The sequence below is a fragment of the Orycteropus afer genome, unplaced genomic scaffold, assembly GCF_000298275.1.
Source record: "Orycteropus afer afer isolate SDZICR_OR568_19922 unplaced genomic scaffold, OryAfe1.0 scaffold00111, whole genome shotgun sequence".
Lineage (NCBI taxonomy): Eukaryota > Metazoa > Chordata > Mammalia > Tubulidentata > Orycteropodidae > Orycteropus > Orycteropus afer.
In genome coordinates, this window is record NW_006921698.1 from 7,327,680 (window position 1) to 7,338,707 (window position 11,028).

The 11,028-nt window shown below is 37.0% G+C and overlaps 1 protein-coding gene across 1 annotated transcript; it reads left to right on the forward strand.

Annotated features, from left to right (window-relative positions):
- The first annotated feature begins 3,653 nt into the window (after positions 1 to 3,653).
- On the forward strand, positions 3,654 to 8,081 carry DMAC2L (distal membrane arm assembly component 2 like). Its single transcript, XM_007943689.2, has 4 exons — positions 3,654 to 3,760; positions 5,153 to 5,361; positions 5,869 to 6,040; positions 7,967 to 8,081. The coding sequence occupies exons 1-4, from the start codon at positions 3,654 to 3,656 to the stop codon at positions 8,079 to 8,081; spliced, it is 603 nt and encodes a 200-aa protein (XP_007941880.1).
- Positions 8,082 to 11,028: the final 2,947 nt, after the last annotated feature.

The following is an 11,028-nucleotide window of genomic DNA, read 5'->3' on the forward strand; positions in this document are numbered from 1 at the left end:
CAATTAAAGACTTCAACTGTAGTCAGTTGAAGACTATTAAACCTGTGCTGAGAAAAATGGAAATGATTAAAAGGTGATCTTTGCTCTTTTTTTTTTTAAATCAGTTTGTGTTGAATGTTTATTGTTCTCCTACAGGTATGCTGGATATACGTGGCGTTGGGGAAATCTAACTTCTGTGTTACTAAAGAAGGAGAAAGGATTTTTTAAATGGGTGTATCTTTCTTCTCTGGAGAGGGGTACCCAGTCTTTTTGATGAAAAATATTTATTGAATGTTTCTTTTTTCAAAAAAAAAAAAAGATTGAGGTGAAAGTTTGCTCTTACTTTTTCTCTCTATATATTTTACTTCCTAAATGGAAATTTAATCATCCTTTAAGACTCATTTCAAAAAACACCTCCAGGGTAAAGCATTCCCTCCCTCCCTCCCTCCCTCTATCCTGTCTCTAAGCTCTCAGAATAGTTGTCCGTACCTCTATGTAGACATCATGTTGGACAGTTACTTGTTTGCATGTTGTCTGTCTTCTTCGTTATCATTTGATGAGGGCAGGAATCATGTCTTTGTCTCTCTCCTTTGTTGTTATTTATTTTTTGTATGTGTGTTACCGTTATATCTCCTGCACTAAGTGTAGCAGACATTCAGTAATACTTATTGGGAGGGAGGGGAGGATTTGGGAAAAGTAGACATCAGAGGAGGTATAGGGGAAGAGGTTTGTAATAAAGAAGGGGGAGTAATGGTAGAAAAGGGATGAAGAAGGTAGTAAGAGATCCTGGAGATCTGTATGCAGGCCTCAACTCATTCTATTCCACAACCTCAGCATCCTCAGTCGCTTTCTCAGCATTGAGGTGGATCTCACTCGGGTCTCTTTCCAGTCCTCATCTCTCTCGAGTCCTAGAACCATCCAGTGATTAAAGAGCGACTAGTAAGAGAACTGGATTCGGATTTCAGTACTGCCACCAATTAACTGAAACATTAGGCATATCCCTTTGAACAAATACATTTATTAATGCCCTACCTTGTTCCAGAAGGGAGCGCTGGTGGCGTAGTGCCTAAGACATCTGACTGCTAACCAGAAGGCTGGCAGTTCAAACCCAACAGCCACTCCTTGGAAGGAAGGCTGAGCAATCTACTTCTGTAGTGATGTTGTTGTTGTTATGTGCCGTCGAGTCGGCCCCGACTCATAGCGACCCCTCCTTGGGTTTCCGAGGCAGTATCACTACGGAAGTAGGATTGCCCAACCTTCCTTCCGAGGAGTGGCTGGTGGGTTTGAACCGCCAGCCGTCTGGTTAGCAGGCAAGTGTCTTAGCCACTATGCTACCAGAGCTCCTTAGTAGTGATACTGCCTCAGAAACCCAAGGCGGGGTCACTATGAGTCGGATCTGACTGGACGGTAATGAGTTTGGTGTTTTTGGTTTGTTCCAGAAAGGATTTAAGGCAGTAGCAAGTTACTTAATATCAAGGTGTCAGTTTCCTCATTTCTAAATGAGAGATTTGGTCTAGGTGATCTAGTCCCTCCCAGCTCTAACATTTTGTGACTTACTTGATTTGTCAATGATTCCAGTGATTTTTCATCTCTATTTAGATAGTCTGTCAACGTTTCATATTCCAAATATGAAAAATTGAATTCATAACCTTACCTTCTTGCCCTTAATTTCTGTTCATGGCACGACCATCCTACCAGTGATCTGGGACCAAAAACTTAAATGTCATCTTCATTTCCTCTGACCCTTACCCCTACACTTCACTTAGAGTCATATAACATCTCTCTCACTCCCCGTTGGCCCCTTGTGTATGGCCACATGTAGTCCAAACCCCTGTTGGCTTTCTGTCTGTCCCATTCATTTGGCCCTCGGTTATAATGTTACTGTATAGGTGATATTCTTAAAGCGCAGTTCTAATGATGCCAGTACTCTTCTAAAACCTCATTGACTCCCAACAGCCTGCAGAATACAGGCAAGTTCCCTGGCTCAGCATATGAGATCCTTCATGACCTGACTGTAGTTATCAGCTTCTCTTCTCATGACTCCCATGCACTAGCCAAACTCAACTACAATATGCCTTAAAGGTTCCTGCCTCAGCTCACAACCTGAGATAACCTTTCTTGACATCTTTATCTGTTAAAACCCTCTCTGTCCTTATTTGGAACTCTTTTGAGGCATTTTATCAGATTTTGTTATTTTAATTTTTTCTTAAGTTGTATTAGTCCACTCCATCCTGTATTAGATTGTTGGCTCCTTGAAGGCAGAGAGCAAGAATAATTTGTCTTTGTTTTCCCCCACACCTGGCACACTGCTGGAGATACACAAATTGAGAAATCAATCACTTTCTCAACTTAAAATTTGTAGAGCTGGAAACCATCTAAGCAAATTACCTCATATAGCAAATGACAAAACCAAGAGTTAGAAAGATAAAGTCACTTGTCCAGTGTTTCCCAACTTCCTCTGCAAAGTTCTTTCTTTAAACTGCTCTGGGCCACTACTTGCAGCCTCTGTTTTCATGTCTCATCTCCCTTCCTGAGTGTAAGCATCTTAAGACTCAAGCTATGGCTTATTGGTACCAGAGCGCCCATCTATATCACTGGGTTTTCATAAACCAAACTCATTGCCATCCAGTCGATTCCAACTCATAGCGACCCCCTTTGGGTTCTGAGACAGTAAACTTTACGGAAGTAGATTGCCCTAGTCTTCCTTCTGCGGAGTGGCTGGTGGGTTTGAACCCCCAGCCTTCTGTTAGCAGTCAAATGCTTTAGGCAGTACACCACCAGAGCTTCTTGGGTGTTCATAAAGTGCTGGCTAAATTGAAATGACATTTAAAGGTCCGCTTAGGCTATTGTTGTTGTTGTTGTTATGTGCCGTCGAGTCAAACCTGACTCATAGCGACCCCTCCTTGGGTTTCCAAGGCAGTATCACTACGGAAGTAGGATTGCCCAACCTTCCTTCCGAGGCTATTAGAGATGGGAAAGAATTCAGTTACTGAGGGAGTGACTGCATGTCTGTAATCTCTCTGTGACCTGGTGTCCAGCTTTGTGAAGGGTCAGGGAGAAGGAAAACTTGGAAATGGAACAGACCTCAACACATTGCTTCTCAGGTGATTTTAGTTTGTCACTTTGATGCTGGAAGTTAAGATGGCTAGTGGAGCTGGTTTTAGCAAATTTCAAGTTGCAGTGCTTGAATGGACACTAGGTGGCAACACTGCAGAAGACTCTAATTGAGGATTAGACAATGGAATTTAATGTTAAGTCTAGAAGGAACTTTGTTGTTAGTTGTAGAATCGATTCTCAGACGTTTGGACAACCCTCATGTGTGCATAGTAGAACTGCTCCATAGGATTTTTAAGGCTCTGACCTCTCAGAAGCAGATTGCCAGGCCTTTCAAGGCATCTCTGGGTAGAGTCACACTGCCAACCATTCACCTAGTAGCTCAGCACTTAACCCAAACATTAGAGAACATCCAGCCCAACCTCTCCTTTTTGCAGCAAAAGAAACCAAGAACCAGTGATGACAATAACTTGCTCAGTAATTATTGGGTGGCAAGGGATTCATCAGCCTTTTCAGCATGAAAGCATTAACTCTGAAATTGTGAAGTAAGTTACAATATGTATGGGACTCTTACTGCCAGTTGATGATCTAATATGAGTACTATTTTGTGCTTAGATCAAATGATGCTGTTTGGAAATATCTCCGGGAAGTTCTATGGCTTAAAGAAACTCCCTTGGTCATGTGACTCCAGATCCTTCTGGGGCTGGTTGAATACAGTATTCAACAAGTAAGTTACTCTAGTTAAAGTGAAGAAATGTGGGGATTATTACAGCTAGAGGAGTTCCTCATAGCTAATTTGATTTTTTTATTGTATTTTAAATGGTTTTGAACAGATTTGCAGTATGATCCTAATTTTATTTAAAAACAAATAACACATACATACAAACATGGGAAATAAAAACAGAAAAACAGATTCTAAAATATTAACTATAGCTGTTTAGGTTACACGATTTCAGTGATTTTTCTTATTTTTCCTTTTCAATGACATTTAAGTTTTCTAAAATGGAAATTGACTACATTATAACCAGAAAAGGTTACTAAATGTAATTTTAAAATATTTTATTCTATGGCTTTTTTTCCCCAGTATATTTATTTTATTTGTTTTACTACGGTAAAATTATATATAACAAAATGTTTGCTAATGCAACATTTTTATATATGCAATTCAGTAACGTGGATTACATTCATCATGTTATGCAACCATCACCACTATCCTTTTCCAAATTATTCCACCACCATCAAGAGAAACTCAGGAGTCCCAAGTGATGACCCTACCACCCCTGGTATAATTGCTAATAAATTCTGCTCTCTATATACTTGCCTATTCTAGATATTTCATGTAAGTAGGATCATACAGTACTTGCTCTTTTGTGACGTAAGTATTATGTTTGCAAGATTTATCCATGTTGTAGCATTTATCAGGACTTCATTTCTCTTTATGGCAGAATATTCCATATACCACATTTTGTCTACCCATTCATCTGTTGGTGGACATTTAGATTGTTTCTACCTTTTGGCTATGAATGAACATTGCTGTATAATTTTCTTTGGGTTGTTAAGGAATACAGTTAGTCTTTTGAATACCATCAAGACAACTCAAATTTTTAGACAGTGAGTAGCATGCTTAGAAAGATCAGCTTGAGACTCATGAAACTAATCTCTCATCATTGTTTAATATAATATTATGGCCATCAACTAGAGAAAATGGCATGTGTAGAAATTAATAAATATCACTCAGATTAATTTGAACGTAGGTTCAAACGTGTTCCCTTTTTAATCTTTAGCAGTAATTTTAAAAGATAATAAGTGTAGTCATTTATTTAGTACATAGTTACTGAGCACCTCCTATTGTAAAGCACTGTGCTACATAGGAATCAATGAAGGCTTGTGTGTGTATGATAATTTCATATAAAAATGGCTTGATTTTCACTTGGAAACAAAAGCAAAACAGGTAGCGCTATAGTACTTTGTGGGGGGCATGGATATCACTGATGTACTTACCGTCCTTCTCAGCCATTTGAAATGAAATGTTGTTGCTGTTCTGCATTTATGTTAGAATTTAGTTAAGAAGCTAATGATTATAGTAAAAATAAATCTACTTTTGTTCTTTTGCCGACAGAGTAGATTATGAACGCATCAGAGATGTTGGCCCAGACAGGGCAGCATCTGAGTGGCTGCTGCGCTGTGGGGCCATGGTGCGATATCACGGCCAGGAGAGGTGGCAGAAGGACTACAATAACCTCCCAACAGGCCCTCTGGACAAATACAAGATTCAGGCAATCGATGCCACCAGCTCCTGTATCATGAACATTGGATTTGATCACATGAGTAACTGCCTATCTTTTTCTTTATGGGATTTGCAGTGACCATTTTCCTGCATTTGACTCACTATTATAGTCATAGGCCCATTTTTGCCCATTTCACTATAGTTTTCTGTTTCATGTTTATTTTCAAATTATATAGAAGTTATAAACACCTTCTTTTCCTCATAAGCTTCTCTACAGAGCTTTATTTTATAGTTTATCAACTTAAAATTCAAGGCCTATGATATTTTTTTCAACCTTCTGCCACTGGGAATCTCTCAATTATGTCTGCACAGCTTTCCCTTGTGTGGGCATTTCTTTCTTCCAGTGCATAGACATCTGACTCCAGAATGTCTGTCTATCAGCACAACCTGTATAGTAAATACCTTGTAAGATTAGTAGGGTAACCAGTGATCAGTTTTCCTAGGATATGGGGCTTCCACTGCTAAAACCAGGACTGTCCTGGGCAAACCAAGATAATCAATGACCCTAAAGGTAAAGCAAATTCTTAAACTGTACATATTTTCTCCAGAGGGCCTACAGCATGTTGAAAAAATAAAACTATGCAAGTGTCACTATATCGAGGACAACTGTTTACAGATGCTCAGTCAATTTGAAAATTTACAAAAAAGCATCTTGGAAATGGAAATTATTTCCTGTGGGAATGTCACAGAGAAAGGCATCATTGCTTTGCATCATTTAAGGTAGGTGTCAAAGCCCAAATGGAAACCTGGTAATGATGTTAAAGTGAATAAATAATCAGAATTTAAAACAGTTGAGGATGGCATTACTAGTTTTGAGAAATATAATTTAAGGAAATGATTTAACTTTCATCTATAATGCTTTAAGCCAGCTAAAATTATCAGCATTAATACAATAAGGTACTATTGCATTTTTTTAGGGGGCATGTTTTTTTAAAAAAAAAAAAAATTAAGTCCACATAAAGTTTCTAGTACAGTGCTGCCATAGTAAGCTCTCAATAAGCTATTATGGCTCCTCTCTACTTTTAAAAGAAAACTTTCCCATGTTCTTTGTATTTATATGACATTTGGTGAGTAGTTAACTGTTCAGTTGTTTGAGGGTGAAAACTTTGAAATATTCACTTTTCTGTCCTGGTGGCCTAGAACATTGCCTGATGATATAATAACATTTCAAAAGCATGCATCTGTTGGTCAGGAAAGCTGTTCTAGGTCTACTTCTACCACCAGCCATACCCATCTGATAGCCTAGAGCAAGTCACTCAATCCCAAATATAAAACCAAGTAATATTAGCAAGGAATTTTTTATTCTAAAATTTCTAAATTCTGAGTCTTACCAGAATGAGGAAGATAGAATGAAGGTTTGTTTAACCATACTCCTGTTTTAGAGATCCCATTGTTCAAATTCTGAATCTAGTTAATGTATTTTTGCTTTAATCTATAATAGATCTACCAATAATACAGTATCAGAAAATTTGAGAAGTTTTAAACATTAGGACCAAAAGTATTAGATTGTTCATTTCTTACATTGGTTGAAGCTGCATGGCTTCATGTTCTAATAGAAACAAGTTAAGAACTTCCTAATTTTTTCTCTTTTTGGGTTAAGATTCAAAATTCATACTTCACCTGCAAAGGAGTTCTACTGTAATATACATACAGTATTTGGAAGGATTCAGCTAGAAATACTTCAACTTTTTATTGTGATTTGAGTTTACAAAGCAAATTGGTTTTCCATCCAACAATTCATATACATTTTGCTTCGCAACATTGATTGCAGTCTTCAAAATGTGACAGCACTTCTCCCACTTCCTTGCTTTGTTTCTCATTTCCATTGGTCCTTCTTTCCTATCCCTTCCTGCCTTCTGAGCTTTATCCCTGGACGAAAGCTGCTCTTTTGATCTTGTATGACTGATTGTTGTAAGAAGTACATATCACTCTCGTTATTGTTCACCTTATAGGCCTACTGCTTGGCTGAGAATTGAGTCACTGGGCTGAGTTCATTTCCAGCCTTGAAGGGTGACAAATGCCCATGGTCTTGGGGGTTCTACCAGTCTCTAGCAGACCAGTAAGTCTGGTCTTCTTTATGATTTTGAGTTTTGTTCCACGTTTTTCTCCCAAGTCTATACAGGATCTTCTATTGTGATCCCTTTCAGAGCAGTCAGTAGTGGTAGCCGAGTCCCATCTAGTTCTTCTCATCTCAGAGTCAGGGAGACTGAAGTTCATGGGGTCCATTAGTCCTTTGTTTCCACACGGTTTTGATTTTCTTCACTCTTCTTTGCTGCAAGAAGAGACCAGTAGTTGTACCTTAAATGGCTGCTCACTAGCTTTTAAGACCCCAGTCACTACTCCCCACAGCAGAGTGTAGAACACTGTCTTTGTATAAACTATGTTGTGCCAATTGAGCTACCAGCCAGAAATATTGGTATAATTCAGAACAACTAAATTTTCCAAAGCCTGGCTTAGATCTTAGCATGAATTTCATTTAAAGTAATACTATAAGAGCACTGGCCTAATAGTCAGTTTGAAGGTCCAGGGTGACACAAACATATTCTGTATGTAATTTTTCCTAAAAGTCAATAAATCAACTTTATTTTTAATGCTATAAGAGTAAAGCCAAATAAAATTACTTTTTTCTTCTTTCTCTATTTACAGAAACCTCAAGTATTTGTTGTTATGTGATCTTCCTGGAATAAAAGAAAAAGAAAAGATTGTCCAAACCTTTCAGATAGCACTGCCTTCTCTGAAGCTAGAATTAGAATTGAAGTAAAAAAAAAAAAAAATCAAGTGTCTCATTTCAATGTGAAGAATCATTTGAAATTGTTGAGTCTAAACAGCAGCAAATATAATTGTTAATCAAAATATAAAGTTATCAGATCATGACATTTTAGAAGGGAAAGGGCAAGCTGAGATGCTGAGTCCATCATATGTAGAAAATAGATGAGACTCACTATAGTTCAAAGTGAGGATTTATATGCATTAAATCATTTAAAGAAAAATGCAAAACAGATTGTATTTCAATTCTAATATATTCCTCATTTAATAATAATAATTTTAAACATATTTCTTGACATAGTGATATACCAAAACCAAATTCAACTGCTGTTAAGTTGGATCCAACTCATAGCGACCCCTCCTTGGGTTTCTGAGACGGTATCACTGTGGAAGTAGATTACCTAGTCTTTCTTCTGAGGAGTGGCTGGTGAGTTTGAACTGCCAGCCTTTTGGTTAGCCATCAAATTCCTTAGGCACTATGCCACCAGAGCTCCCACATACTGATATAGAAGTCTTCAAAGTGATTTAAATGTTCAGTACAGATAATTTTTATTGTAGTATACATAATAGTATTTACATTTCACTATAATTTTAAAGTTATTAAAGCATGTTACTATACATACACAATTGCAAAACTGGAGGTAAATTACATATTCATTGATGGGTTCAATTATGCAAAGTTATTAAGGCATGCATCACATATTTCTTCCTGGGATTTGCCTGCATGTCTCATGATCCAGGTTTCCTGTTTTCTTTACAGCATACACCCTTTCTGAGAATGAATAATTTCTGGTTAATCTATCTGTTTTGTAAACTTAGGCTGGGTTTTATTAAAATTGGACATAGATACTTCACTGAATTCAAATAGTTTTGCTGATTGAACAAGGGAACAGAGGCAATAATCATAAAGATAAAGACCAACACAGCTACACTTACTTTTTCTTAAATTGAAAGATTATTTTAAACATGGAAAATATTAACATATCAAGTAGGAACTAATTTTTCTTCCTTCATGTACTCTTGGATACTACCTCTGTCAGCTCAAGAGACATCAGTAAGAATGTAAACACATACTTTTTATCTAAAATACAAAAGTACAGACTGTTACAAATGGGTAAAATAGGTCTGTATTTTGACCTGTTGAAGTGGCCCTGTTTTTATTATTGTTTGTTATATGCTATCTTGTTTGTGGATATCTTTATGTTTGTTTTGAACATTAAGGTGTTGAATATAACTTTGACTGGAAATGATGTTAAAATAAACACTTTCTATGATACACCTTTTAGGTAGAAAATATTTTAGGTGCATTTAAAAACCAATTTATGTAAATAGCACATAGATGGTAAATAATGCATAACACAATTGCCACTGTGATTCAGTAGAAAAACAAAATGGTAAATTGAAAAAACAACAATGCAGAACAGTCTCATGTGCACAATGGTGATTCCATGCTGAGGGAAAGGATTACCGATACGGTTAAATTAAATACAGGCATCAATTTAATAAAACTTATTAGGGAAAAAGATGAGCCCTTTGTCTCAAGTTTCGCTTTCAGTCCTGAATGACCAGGAACTGGTTCATCACAGTTTAGTCTGGAGCTACTTTTCTATTCTGAATAGTTTTCTATAAAACTATTGGGTGAACTAGGCAATTATAGTCATCTGCCTCTATCAAGTGTATTTTCTTAGATACACACACATACAAAAGACGTTGGATGTCTTCCTTGTCATTGGAATCAAGGTTACATAACAAGAATTGGATGATACTGGAACTGCAATATAGCCTCCTGTCAGCTCTATGCAAGAAGCTATATCCATCAGGAAGCCTTAGTCACTAAACCAACTGGCGTAGCTAAAATTATAGAGCAGATGCCAGAATTTAGTGGAATAGCAGTAGGTGAATGGGGTAAAAATGCTCTCATGAAGAAAATTCACATAGCAACAAACTGGGAGTGCAGAAGAAATGTTTTGAAAATACAGTAAAATACAACTTTGAAACCATAGTTGAGAACTGCTTGAAAACAGTGGCAGCACATCAACCAAAACTGGTGTTGAGCTGTAAGAAACAGACACAGGGTTCACACTGCTGTTGTCTACAAGGGACAAGAATGAAAAAGCTTCTAGAATAGGAGCAATAGGCCAAGTCAGAACAAACTCCATGTCACCATTTTACGTCTCACTGTACAAAGGTAGGGATTTTAAGTTCTATCATTCTGAACTACTTATTAGTTATTATATATTAGTTGATAGGTTAGTATACATATGTGCATGTATGCACATACATATATACGTGTCATGTAAATATGTTTCAGGGAAAACATAAGTTTATAACCTAATGTCTTTCATGATCCAAATAAAATATCACAAGCAGTGTCTCCCAAAACCCAGATCACTATTTACAGTCCTGCCTGTAGGTCAGTCTCCAGGTCTAAGGCTGAGCTGGAGACAATGTGTACTAAACATTTTCAGGGTGATGGTTCAGGTCCTGTGAAGACTGTAGTTCTTGTTCTTCCCCTAACTACATTAGTCAGCTGCCAAGCTTCATGCCATTGGTTGCCAAGGAGAATTGAGTCAACATGTGCAGATAGATTTTTGTAAATCCATCTTGTTTGCATGCTTTACTGAAGGTGAAGACAAAAATATATGTAAGAAATGTCTATAAACAGTATTAAATACATAAGCATATATAATAATCTTTATAATCATTTAAAATATTTTTAACATCTCTTAAATATTCCCAGAAAAGTTTTAGAATATATAAATTACGAAAGTAAGCAGGAAATAGAACATTACACATTTTGATTTCAAGAACTAAAACTACCCTCAAATGTGATGCTGAGACAACTGGAATGCAGAAGACAGGCCTCAGTGCAGCAGAAATACAAGGAAATATATATGGGTGTTTTGTAATATTTTTAACTTGTCCCATATGGTACAAACCAA

Excerpts from the sequence above, each read along its gene's own strand:
- DMAC2L (XM_007943689.2), top strand. The coding sequence starts at position 3,654 with ATGATGCTGTTTGGAAATATCTCCGGGAAGTTCTATGGCTTAAAGAAA. Across the intron at positions 5,362-5,868 it reads CATTGGATTTGATCACATGA|AGGGCCTACAGCATGTTGAA; the intron begins GTAACTGCCTAT and ends TATTTTCTCCAG. Across the intron at positions 6,041-7,966 it reads ATTGCTTTGCATCATTTAAG|AAACCTCAAGTATTTGTTGT; the intron begins GTAGGTGTCAAA and ends CTCTATTTACAG.